The 13,176-nt window shown below is 46.3% G+C and overlaps 2 protein-coding genes across 2 annotated transcripts; both read left to right on the plus strand.

The window, feature by feature from the left end:
- The first annotated feature begins 3,144 nt into the window (after positions 1-3,144).
- On the plus strand, positions 3,145-6,596 carry LOC129599108 (membrane metallo-endopeptidase-like 1). Its single transcript, XM_055497246.1, has 11 exons — positions 3,145-3,426; positions 3,503-3,589; positions 3,659-3,820; positions 3,882-3,962; positions 4,030-4,436; positions 4,504-4,992; positions 5,089-5,268; positions 5,331-5,499; positions 5,612-5,922; positions 5,992-6,093; positions 6,184-6,596. The coding sequence occupies exons 1-11, from the start codon at positions 3,339-3,341 to the stop codon at positions 6,358-6,360; spliced, it is 2,253 nt and encodes a 750-aa protein (XP_055353221.1). The 5' UTR covers positions 3,145-3,338; the 3' UTR covers positions 6,361-6,596.
- A 587-nt stretch (positions 6,597-7,183) lies between these two features.
- LOC129599119 (alpha-1A adrenergic receptor-like) lies at positions 7,184-8,485 on the plus strand. The gene is given in 3 exon segments (XM_055497260.1): positions 7,184-7,970; positions 7,973-8,100; positions 8,164-8,485. Coding segments are annotated over 3 exon segments (1,095 nt in total). The 3' UTR covers positions 8,344-8,485.
- The last annotated feature ends 4,691 nt before the right edge of the window (positions 8,486-13,176 follow it).

Genomic DNA, 13,176 nt, shown 5'->3' on the forward strand with positions numbered 1-13,176 from the left:
GAGGATGTAAGCCTTCGCAGATCGCGTACAACCACGACCTGTTACCATGTCAAGTGGCGCAGATCAACCACGATCTCTACCTTACTGTGGATGCCCATCGAGGCCCAATAGGCCTCCCTTCCACCCCCGGAACGGAACGGAAGAAGTGGGACATTAGGGCACACTCATGCCTCACCCCTACGCACAACGCTGTGTTGGAGTAATGGTATGAGTGACCGGCATGACCATTTCACCGTGAATCGGACCGTGGTCACCGGAAGGATGTACCAGGACGTTAGGGCACTCATGAGTCCCCTGAAGAGCTATAACAGCCCGGCAGAGGATTCATGAGTCCGGCACGACTGCACGCTCAGAAGGAGGCCACGGACGTCCATAACTACGCCAACAGGCCCACAGGCCTTTAGCCCCATATTCCGGCATCCCGGGTGTTTCCGCCTAAGTGGAAGCACGGGACCAGCCGAGGAACGGACCAGCTTGGACTCCGTCTTTAAAACTTAGAGTGTCTACCTCGTGGCTTAGACCCAATTAGGTCTTATATAGCCGCCGAGGAGCCTCTTTTGCATGATTTTTGCTAGTCACCCGGTGGACATCTCCAGCATCAAGCGGACTCCCACCAGAGCATGTTGGGCCAGTCTCGTTACCGAGGCTCGGACCCCCGGACACTGAGGCCGATTGACCCTCGGACACTTGTTCGGACCCTGTCCAGAGGCATAGACCCTCTCCATGTTACCCAATAGGTGACGGGAGACATTAAAAAGGGTTTTTGCCCGGGCAGAATGCCTTTGGACCAGCCTTAGCGGATGCTGACTACCTCACCACCGAGGCTACCCCGGACACGGAGGCTGCCTCGGGCAGCAACTTTACCTTACCGGTAAGACCCTCGGTAGAGTTGCCCAATAGGCGACCTACACCGCGAATAAGGGTTTTGCCGAGATGAAACGACCATCAGACCTTCGGATACCGAGGCTTGAACCTCCGACCCTCGGGCTCGGACCCTCGGACCCTTCGAACCTCGGCGATCATCCTCTCCGAGTTACCCAATAGGTGACAGGAGACGAATTCAGGATTTTCAGCCGAGCGGAACATCTCCGTATCCATTTGCCAGTGCAGCCGAGGGTACAACCCGGACTCTAACTTGAGTACCGAGGCTGCCAATGGACTTAGACTCAGCAACCGAGGCTGAGCTTGGACTCTGATTTTGCAACCGGAGCTGACCCTCGGTTACCGAGGCTACCATCGGACTTCAAAACCTTGAAGCCAACCGGATACAGGGTCGGACTCCCGTACAGAGGCCATATCATCATGCGGACCAGAACGTGGTTTACACTGCACAGTGCAGTGTAAACCACGTCCATCGACCATTCAACCCTATGGAGACCAGGCATTAACCGGTCCTTGTTGCCCAATAGGCGACGGGACATAAAATAACGGTTTTTGCCCGGGTTAAACCTCGGATCACCGGACTTCCCCGGAGGATCCACTGATCAATAGACCCAATAGGTCTTATTCTGCACCCAGAGAGGGTACCTTACGGTATTCGCGGAAGCGACAGTGCCTCTCCATTAACCTTACCCGATGAACCTCGGCTGGATGCAAGTGCGAACTTGTTTCACCCGGCTATGATGGTTCCAATCAAGCTTTTACCGGAGGATCCCGGTCGGAAAGTGTGTTTCACGCCCGTTTCACACCCGACAATGGAGATCCATACCCTTACCCGAAGTTGATAGGGTCGAATCTTTGACCCTCGAGGGTCGAACCTCCGACCCTCGGTGAAGTGAACCGGTACCCCTGGGTATCCCGAGAACCGATGCCTCGGACCTAGATGGCCGGATATCCTGTGGACTGGAGCCCCCGTGAGCGGATCAGCTCTAGTCGGAATGAGCACCCGGACCAAAAGCCCCGGACCAAAGACTTTGAGTTTACTTTTTCTAATCTCGAAATGATGTTCTCAATTTTATCGATCTTTTCACCAACCTGCTCACCAGGAATTGTGATGTTATTTTTACTAGAGAGAGAGAGAAATGGAATAATACTTTATTTTTTTTTACTTTTTCGCCGTTACGGACACGACCAACAGATGCCTACACCGGTCCAACAACACCACCGACCGACCTTCGGATTTCGGCCGTGAGTTGTATCGCCACCACGGGTCCGGAGGAGAACGCGGCACCGAGAGACCTTCGTCATCGGACACCCCCGAGGCGCAGCCACCGACCCCAATAGGGTCGTGTGCGGAGCGGGCACTGGAGCGGTACGAGGCCGGTCCTTCGCAGGGGCTCGGACTCCCGCCCAGAGGCATGTTGGGCCAGTCGCTATGGCAGCCTACGAGTAGGCAGCCAGCGACAGTCCCGCTTCCGGTGTGCTGACTCACACCGAGTCGCACTCGCTGTCGAGCGCTAGATCGGCCTCGACTCAGGCAGCTTTCCGCCCAGCCTTTCGTCTCGGCCAATCATCGGCCTCGATGTAGGCGGAGCCACGCCTCCTTTCCACATCTCGGCCTATCAGCGTTCGTTCGCTCGTGTTGGATCTGCCCAGTGCCGCATTAGGCTTTTTCCCATGTTATGGCTCGATGTGCCGTTCATTTTCATTCACTAGCTGACATTCGGTGATTTCTACTCTACAGCTCACATCGAGCCTTTGTGTTTGGGTTTTCTGTACTTTATTGCTATCACAATAAAGCCTTCTCTCACTATCGTGAGCCTTTGTTCGCCTGCTGTCACAATAGTCTGACCAGAAAAATCCTGAGCATTCCCCCTCAGCAGGGGGAACGTTTTGTGCACTGACGCAGCAATGAAAATCCTTAAGACTCAGCACGAACACGTGTAAATTCGTGCTTGAAATTAACTTTAAGCGGATACGCGAAAGAATAATTATTTTGTTGAAGCGGGAGCGCTGGCGCAAATGGTTTTGAGGATCCACAATTTTCGACATTTTACAGCGCATGCAGATACGCGAACAACTGTTGCAAGTACAACCCACGATATAAAGGCCCGTGGCGCACCTTAACCATACGAAAGAGAGTAATTAATTGTCCTACTTGGCTAAAGGCAAAATACAAAGCGAACACATTATGGCATTATGCTACAAATCAAACTTTTTCCAGCACTCAAAATCAAGTTTTCGTTATATGCCACGAGTCCACGACTACCCAGTTATAATATTAGTCATATTGGTATTTATTATTAATTTATGTAACACGATCATCGGTTCCCAGCGGCATTGTCGGAACATAGAGATACTCGTATACAAAAACGTAATCAGGAATTTTTAAATAGCTGACTGTTGCTGTCAGACTATCTTTACATTTTACAATAGTAAGACCGTTATTTACTGCACTGATGTTGAATCTCATCATGGCTCGTTTATGCAGCCTTCTTGCATGGCTCATAATTTTTTATTCGCTTCTGTTTTTAACATACGCTCAGGGTAAGCTGCAACATTCTCTAAGCATAAAATATTCAAAAATACCAAATCCCAGTTGTTGCTTTTCTGGTTTACGCAGATGCTGAAAACAAAACTGAACAGACATCTGGAAATTCTAGCGAAGCGGCCACTTCGGTGTGCGATGCACCAGCATGCAAGAAAGCAGGTAGGCCGTTACAGTAACCGTAAAATACACGTCCATACCTTACTTACGGTTCTTTCGACTGGATTGCAGCGAAGAAGATTCTGGACCGCATAAACACCACAGCCGACCCATGCGACGATTTCTATCAATACGCGTGTGGAAAATGGATAGAGAATCACGAAGTTCTCGATAACGAGACGTCCATCACTGATTCTTATTACCTAGAGAAAACACTGGAACAAATCGGTCAAGGTACATATTTCCATTCTGCACAATTTTGCATTGCCTACTAATTGCTTTAATGAATTAACAGACTTACTGGAAAACGTCACAAAGGAGAGGTTTCCGTCGGAAGTTAAAATGAAACTCTTGTACCGACAGTGCAAAGATGAAGGTACATATTAGATACGGAGCGCTAACTTCTTATGGATCGTCGCTGTTAGACTGTTTTGTTTTGCTAGACACAATTGAGCGGCAAAGCGCTAAACCATTGCTGGATTTCCTGGATAAGCATTTGAGCGGATGGCCCATCGTCACTCCCAACTGGAACGCTTCCAGTTTTGACCTCGTTGACGCGCTACTCAAATTTTACTTCACGGGCAGTGAGCACTTTTTCGGTATTCTTGTTAACCAGGATGTCGTCAATCCGTTAACTAACGTGATGACTATTATCGAACCGGCCACCTTCGCCAGTGTGGACTTATTGACGAATGAAATTACAGAAAAATTGTATGTTGCAAAGTATTTACAACACTTGTTGAACGTAACAACTTTGCTGCTGCAAGAGACAAACCAGTCACGTGCGGACGTCAACCAATTATCACAGAATCTCACGGATATTGTCGCGACTGAAAAGTACCTCGCCATGGTGAGTAATACGCTAAGCAAATTGACAGGCGAACACTATACCGAATAATAACGAATTATTATTTTAGGCCGGGCTGTCTGCCGTAGATTCTCAGAATGATTCTATATTTCTGAACAAAATGACGCTAAGTGAATTTGCCCAAAGATACCAGTTCAACTCATCCTTGATGAAGAACATGACGGAATATCTGCGCGCTTGTTTCAAGGAGGCCAACATGATGAGCGTCGTCCACAATGATACTGTCGTGGTTGTGCCAAATTTGTCATTTTGGTCTAAATTGGACACCAAATTCGTGGAGTTTGAGCAACAAGGCGCGGAAGGAATGAAACGTGCCGCTAACTATATCGGCTGGAGAGGTATCCACCATGCGCTGAGTTCCTTGTCCCTTAATTACAGAAGGAGACGCGCAGAGTACGAGGAACAGATCAGCGGTATGAAGGCTGAGCAGGAACTGCCGGCTGGCCAGCGCTGTCTACATACCGTAACGGAGTCGCTACCTTTGGCAATGGGAGCGCTATTCGTTCGAGATGTCATTCCTAAAGATCTTAAACAAAAAGTAACCTTTACCTATTTCTATCTATGCTAGGCACCACCGAGAAGACATTTTCAGTATGCAATTAGTTCTAATAATTTGTTGCGACTATTTTGTCAGGCAGCCCTTATGATCAACGACATTCAAACGGGTTTCAAAGAACTACTGGACGCTGCCAGCTGGATGGACAACAGCACGCTGGAGGCAGCGCATAAGAAACTGTCATCTATGATTAACGAAGCCGGCTATCCGGACATTATGGTCAACAATATCTCCTTAATCGATTCCGAATATAGAGAGGTAAGCAGTCACGGTCAAGGTTCCATTGAAGGTGTTATCTTGTAATAGAGTGTTTGTTCCAGATTGTCATCCAAGACAGCTATTCCGCATCCATGACGCAGATAGCCAGATATCAGAATGTTCGCGCTTTGAGGCGTTTGTTGACAACGAATGTACGCTATGACCCCATCAAGGACACCGGCGATATCACCAAAGTGAATGCCTTTTACGAGCCGACTTATAACGGGTTAAGTACGTAACTTGAATGGTGCTGAGCCTGTTTAAAACAAATAGTTCCCCTGTGTTTTAACACCTAAATACACAAACAGTCTGTATACATACCTTTAAACTTTGTGTTTTGTAGTCATAAATGCAGCCATTTTGCAACCGCCGTTCTACGACCCAGACAGCCCAGAATATTACAATTACGGAGGCATCGGTATGGTGATTGGCCATGAAACAACGCACGGCTTTGACAGTACCGGAGCGAACTACGACGATCAAGGCGCCCGGAGGTCATGGTGGACGAACACTACGAAAGCGGCTTACGATATTCGTACAAAGGGCATGGCGGCTCAGTACGATAACTATACCACGGCGGTTGGGCAAGTGGATGGGCAGTTGACACTGGCAGAGAATATAGCCGACAACGGTGGTACAAGGGCAGCGTACAAGGTTAGCTGTTACTCAATCAGGGTTTCTAAGCCGATTTATGAGGAAGTTATGCGCTCTATCGAGTTGTAGGGATACCTTCAACATTTAAGGAGGCAAACAAAACCCGAACCGGTTGCCGCCGAATTGGGCCGTTACTCTCCGAAACAACTGTTTTTCTTGTCGTTCTCACAGGTTTCTGATTCTGTATTGTGCACATGCCTAGTTATATCATGTTTCATGCAGTGTGAGGGACTTCGTTTAAGAACGCACCTTTTCTCGTAGGTTTGGTGCGAAAAGAGCCGGCCAGAAGTCAGCCGTACGCAGCTGCTCACAAGTGAGCACTCACCGGCAGAATGGAGAGTCAATGGCGTGGTCTCCAACATGGTGGAGTTTTCGGAAGCGTTCAACTGCTCATTCGGTGCCAGAATGAATCCCAGTGACAAGCAGACCGTCTGGTAATACCGGCCACGAGAATAATGCCGATGACGTTTGTAATAACTGGAACTCTGAGTTGCGCGACAGGAGCATAAATGTTACGACGTGCTGCCATAAATGACAGTACTATAGAATTTTACCAGGTAATTATTTCTTCTGACGTGCTACTTACTGCTAAGTACGTGCTCCTTATATAGATTGAAGATTCCAATAAAAGTGCGCATGCAAGATAAATGTGCACGTGCATGAAATAAAGCAAAGGCACATAAAGCAAGCGCTGCGATGTCATACATGCAGAGTAATAAAGTAATAAAGATGGACATGTGACGGCAGAATCCCATAATGCCAGTAGTCGCTTTAGATTTCGGAGGCACAGGAAATGGAATAGAACAATTAAAGATTGCTATGGTGCAGACTACGCATTACAGTATATCAGCTTTAGAATTTCTGGTTTCGCTGCAAAAGCAATATCGGGCTATAACTGCCATTTATACGCCCACTAATCGTTTCTGCTGTAATCCTCCGCGTTATAGAGTGGGAATTCCCGAAAAGCTTCACTGTCATTTTGTATGAGAGTTTCCGGTTAAGCCCTTTTGATATATCGGTCATTTAGGAGTGAAATAAGAAAGACGCAAGATGAGATCGCATGATTCTTTATTGTTAACACCAAAATTATTAGTCCCCATCCTCGTCAATTCATTGTACCAAAACGGTAATAGCTCCTCGCGTTATGCGCAGAAAATATATAAAGACTGCAACGCAAGAAAATGCATTGCAAGAAAATGTCGAACTGAAATTAACTGTAGCGTACGAGCCCATACTGAAATCTCCATTATACTGTATTATCATGACAGCGCGCATCTTTAATGGAAGCATACCAATTTCATCCGTTAACTTTACGGTATACAACACGACGGTACCCGTGTGGAAGATCTACAACAACTGGCTGACAGGATGGTTCGTTATAATGCTGCTTATCTGCCTCATCGGCAGCATTTTAAACATTCTTCTCTTCCTCATTCTGACATCGAAGAAGAGCCTCTCCACCGGATCAGGCGCACTGATCGCTAATTCCATTTTCATCGAGTGTATCCACTGCATTATCAACCTTCCCTTACTGACCATCTCCACATATCTCCCGCAGTTTGGCTATCAACTAACCACGTTCTGCAACGTCGTGATGATGAGCTACTACACCACCTTCCAAGCCGGCAACTGGCTATCCATGTTAATCGCCATTAACCGCTTCGTGGCCATCGTGTTCCCGCATGTCTACCCACAATGGACAACGAAACGGGTTCTTATTGGAATGGTCCTGTTAGCGTGGATATCCGGGATAGTGTGTAATATACCAATGTTATTTCGTATCGGTGCGAAGTTCGATGTTGCTCCACCGTGGAACGCGTGTTCAGCATTACCGACACCTGGATTTATTTATCCGCTTATAACAACGTTGAGCACATTTTTCCCTATTGCTTTTCTTGGCGCTCTTTATTCTCTGCTTTTTTTCATTATGGGAATGCGGGCGTCGATGGAGAAAACTAAAGTTAACGATAAGCACGATAAGAAACAGAAGAAAATGCAGGCGTTGTACCGACGACGTTGCAATATGGCAAAAATGTTGTTTATGGCGTTTTATGGTACGCTCTCTGCTATCTACCGGCACCGATTGCGGCCAGTTTGTTTCGTGCGTGGTTTATCAGCAATCCGCTGATCCAATTGGTTTTTCGAGCGTTCTTGCTAATCGGTTACGCAACCAGTCCGGTAAGGTCATGCAAGACGCAAGCAGTTTTTACAATTATTAATTAATTCTTGCATGTTTTCTAGATGGTGTATTTGGCTATGAATGCGGAATATCGTCAGAGAATGACTGGCATTTTCCCGCGTAGAAGAATCGTTAAGCGTTCTCACGGATTGACAAAAGATCGCTCCTCGTTGGCGGTGTTTACCATGCGTCCCTCCAGTGTGACTCCATACAGCGATCATCGCCCACCGTCAGACCGATAAACCTCTCAGCGTCAGCGATTTTGAGCATGAAATATCACGAGCCGTGCTGCATAATGAAAAAACAATAAGCTGACCTTTTCTTAAAGAATCTGAAGGATTTGTAACCAGAGTCATGTAAAACATAATGGTACAGTTTTCTTAAACCGCTATCGGAGCATACGATGAAACTTTGAAGTAATTATTTAGTACAACTGGTTTCGTTGCTTTACTGTAAATATTTTAAGGTCTTTCATCGTTTACAGTTGCACTTCAAAGCTCCAGATTATCTAGTGTACCGTGAGCTTCTTTAATTAATAACAGTCAGTGACTTAGTGTTTAGTAATTAATTTGTGACCACTGCACTCTGTTTGAATAAGCTGCTTTCCTCAGGTGATATGACCGCTAAAGTCCAGTATACTCCTCATGTATGACTTTACGGCGGCGTCGGCGCTTGTAGCCGGCAGATATATTGGCCTGTTTCCTATTGGCGAGCCCGGCAGGAAAGTGGTTTTCCTCCCATAAATCTGCCGAAATGCGCCCACAACTCTGCCGACCCGACCCTATGCATTACCTATAGGAACTCCAATATATCAGCCGAACCGGCGCAACTGTGAAATTTGATACTTTTCCTCAGCGCAAGCCGGCAACAGCACAGCCGGGCTGCGTCATATACAATTATACACATACAGCCGCCTAAGCATATTGTACGGCACTAAACATGCAGAGAAGCCGGCGCTTTTTCTTGCGCCGTGTCTAATCCTTGCAGGAGAGGACATCATCGCAAAACAAAATTAATTGTTTAATTTATTTATTTTTTTCCAGATAACCATTCTTCTAATGCATACAAACTGTGAATGGTGTACAATGTACAATACCACTAGGCACTAGCCAGCGTATAAACTGTCAGGCACTTAATTCCGTATTAGCCACTATACAAACTACTGTAGTTTGGTATGCCTCTGCATGTGCTGATGAAACTTGCAAACGAAATGAAAAACGTTTAACGAAAAGCCATAAGTACCTTAAATTCTTCAACACATAAGCAACATGACCACATTGGCAGTTTAATTGGCAAAGTCATGCAAAATGTGGACAACCAAAATTAAAAAGTATTTTCCATACGACGACCAATATATCTGCCGAACTGCAGCCACATTTCTGCCGACCCAGCGCTATGCATTGTCTATAGGAACTCCAATATATCAGCCGAACCGGCATCCATCCTGGGAACGGCACCGGCCTCGGCTAATTTAGATCAAATGTTCTCTGTAATCCGTCCGCATGTTTCTGCTGTTTGTTAATATTACGATGTGATGTTTCTTTTGTAAATTGTAAGCTTATCTTTGAATTCGATCAATAAAAATTTCCGAACCGGCGCAACAGTGAAATTTTGATACGAGTACCTTTTCTAAGCGCGAGCCGCCAATAGCACGGCCGGGCTGCAGCATGAGATATAGCTACCTAGGCATATATGCCTAGGTAGCTATATCTCATGCTGCAGTATTATTGACCCGGTGCTAATCAGAAAATAGTGTTAAGTGTAGTTTACTTTAAATGTAAGTTTAATCGGTTACCTATTATAATCTGCAACTTTTTATCCGCATAATCTCACAGACTATGCATATGACCGGCCATTTTCTGAGAATTACAAAAAAACTGTACAAAGAATTTTACAAAAAACGGCTTTGTAATGCTGAAATGAAGAATTTTTCCGCTGTTTGTTCACATCAAAGCGAATTGGGCATCAGAGACCTTTTGCCACGAGTTTTCAGCTGCATAAACCAGCCACTACACAAAACGTTTAAATCCCCAGTTTTTCAAACCTCTTTTTATCCCCTCGGAAATAACAACCGAATTTCAATAAACGTGTTCTGTGTATAATCAACTTTTTGAATGTGCAACATTCATAAATGTGAAACCTATTGAGGTGCTGCAATATCCCCGCTGGTACAATATCCCTATCTTCAGTATGTCAAGCTGCAGCACTCCCGGACAGTGGAAGCCGGCATGCACTCATCAAGGATATCGAGTTTCACTGTTGTGCCCGTTCGGCAGATATATTGGAGTTCCCATAAGCAATGCATAGGGTCGGGTCGGCAGGAATATTGGCGCAGCTCGGCAGATCTATGGTCGTTCTTTGAAAATTACTTTCCAATTTTGGGTGCAATTTTGCATGACATCACCAGTTAAACTGACAGTATGTTGCCATATGTTGGCAATTTTTAAGTAATACGTTTTGTTAAACTTTTTTATTTCGATTACAGTTACATCAGGCGCAGGCAAATAGAATTAGTTTGAGCAGTGGGTAACATTAACGATTTTGGGTGTTTTTTTAATGTTTAAATTAGTTATTTTAATTATTGCCCAGCGCGCAGGCATTTTTTCTTATGTAGGGGATATTGCCGAATAAAGGATATGGGAATTTTTATGTAAGGTTGTCTAAGGATAAGAGTAAGGAACATGCATGTATTGTATGCAGTAATTATACGTGTTATCAGCTAGCTCGTATCAGTTATTTGCTACCGGCATTTTTCATACACCATGTTGTTCGTTGTTTCTAATTTTGCCGTTTAATTTGCACCGAGCGCGAAGCGCGAGGTGCTGCAATAAGTCTTCGTCAAGCGCATAAAATTTGTCTGAAGCCACGAAGAGCGTACGTCACGCTTTTCAAATTCCACAAACCCAATACCATTTCCCGTTGGTACTGGCGCTCGCGCTCGTGCAATAATGTGGTTCGCAACCACCGCTAGTTAGCTTTGCCGGCTCTCCAAAAAATAACTGGTAAAATAAAATTAGTAATCCAGTAAAGCTGGTCTGAACTGATCAATTTATACCAAATCTAGATATACTGGGTTTGACAGAAGTTTGTAATTACTGCACTTTATCGCAGGTGTTAACGTACGGTAGCCATCACAAGTTAAACCACCAAATGATTGCGCGGAAAAGATTGAAAATTCATTCATCCATCAAAAGAACCTGATTAACCCATTAAAATATCGCGCAGTTTCACGCTGAACCGCAAAGCGCAAGGCATATTCTTTCGGTTTGCCTTCTACAGTAGATCTGGAAGTACTGCAATTGTTTTTTAACCCGCCTCGTCATTCTGTTTTTGCGGTACTTTTCGCAAACGGCGAACAACTATGTCACAGGCAAGCGCGAGGAGATCACGAGTGATACTTTATTGACAAATAAAGTGGGGAACAATGCTGCGTAATAGCAGGAAAGCAAGAACAAAAGCACTGATGGCTAACAAGCAAGTGAATGCTAGAAGAGCTCTTGAGCGTTCGTCAAGGCGTGAAAGAAGCAACTGGCGGCAAGCACGTGCTGTGTGCCATCAGCTGTGTGATGATGCGCAGACTGGACTCAATCCAACGCGAGCGTACGCTGAGTCATACAGCGAGAGAGGGACGAGAGAGCAAGTATGCTCAGTGTGTGCGCCGCATATATCCGCTTCAGCGGATATGAGTGCAGTGCAGCAGCACACGTACGTACAGCGAGAGAGGCGATATGGCAAGCATGAGTGCAAGTACGTCCATGGTGGGCCGTATGCACCAGGCGCAGTCATGTGCCTCTGACATGCCTCTGGGCGGGAATCCGAGCTCCTGCGAAGGATGCTCCGACTCGGTACCGCACCAGTACCGCACAACTCTCCAGTCGGACCCAATGTGGGGTCGCTGGTACGCGTCCTCTGGCAGTGGGAGTCCGGTGTCTGGTCGACCGTCCCTTCTTCACTTCCGAACCCATGAGTGGAAGCCACTCACGGCCGAAAAATCCGGAAGCCGCTCGGGCGTTTCGTTGGACCGGTGTTGCTTCTGTTGGCTGGCTTCTTGCTTCTGTTGGCAACGGAGAACAATGTGAAAGAAAAGTGTAATGAAAGTTGTATACAGCGCGAAAGAAAGTATGAAATAAAGTTTAATCACAATTCCAGTGAGCAAAAGGGGTTACAAAACAGATCTGTCAAAGAGATCGAACTAGAAAAATACAATTCCGTTTGTTAGGAAAAATGCTAAAAAAATGCAAAAATCTGTCCGGGGGTCCTATTCCGACTAGGATGACGTCCACGGGGTCTCCTGTCCACTTTCATCCGGTAAGTTGGGTCCGGGGCATCGGTTCCCGGGTTACCCGTCGTAACCGGTTAAATTCACCGAGGTCGGATAAGCACGGTTAAACACTTACTTCCGACTCGTATCCGTCCGTTCGGGATAGAGAGGCACTGTTGCGGTTGCAAATGCCGAGGCATCCTCTCTGAATGGGGAATAGAACCGAGGTCGGTTTGACCAAGGTCGGCCTACCGGTAAGTCGACCGGCGGCTAAGGGAATTCGGCTATGTTCCGAATTGCTAAAGTCCAGGTCGGAGAAAAGCTGTAAGTGAGTCATGCGGCCTGTGTGGTCGTCATGTACAGCAGTTCCGTTCAAAAGTGGTCGGTTACAACCGTTCAATCTGCTACCACGAGCCTGGTTTGTAGTAATCCGAGTCGAACTGGCTCGAAGGTCCGGTCGGAATTCATGAGTTTCATCGATGGAAGTGTCCAGTCGACTTCCATCCAATCTGTTCCGTTGTTATCCGACCTTCTGTCGAGGTCGGTTATCCTATCCGTCAGTGGTCGACTAGGGTTAACCTGCAATAACATGCCCATGTGGGGCTAAACAAGTTCCTTCAAGTCGAATTCGTCCACCGCAGATATCTGTCGTTCTTCTTCCGTCATGTTGACTAAGTTGCCGACTTCCGACATGTGGTCGGTTATAGTCGACTTCGGAAGGTCGGATGAACTATGTTTCCATCCGTCCGAAGGTCGGATTTTTCCGTTAGGAGGTCGGTTCTCGACTTCTGAATGTCTTTGCCGACTTGTTGTC

Source organism: Paramacrobiotus metropolitanus, unplaced genomic scaffold (genome assembly GCF_019649055.1).
Source record: "Paramacrobiotus metropolitanus isolate TYO unplaced genomic scaffold, Prichtersi_v1.0 Parri_scaffold0000138, whole genome shotgun sequence".
Classification (NCBI taxonomy): domain Eukaryota; kingdom Metazoa; phylum Tardigrada; class Eutardigrada; order Parachela; family Macrobiotidae; genus Paramacrobiotus; species Paramacrobiotus metropolitanus.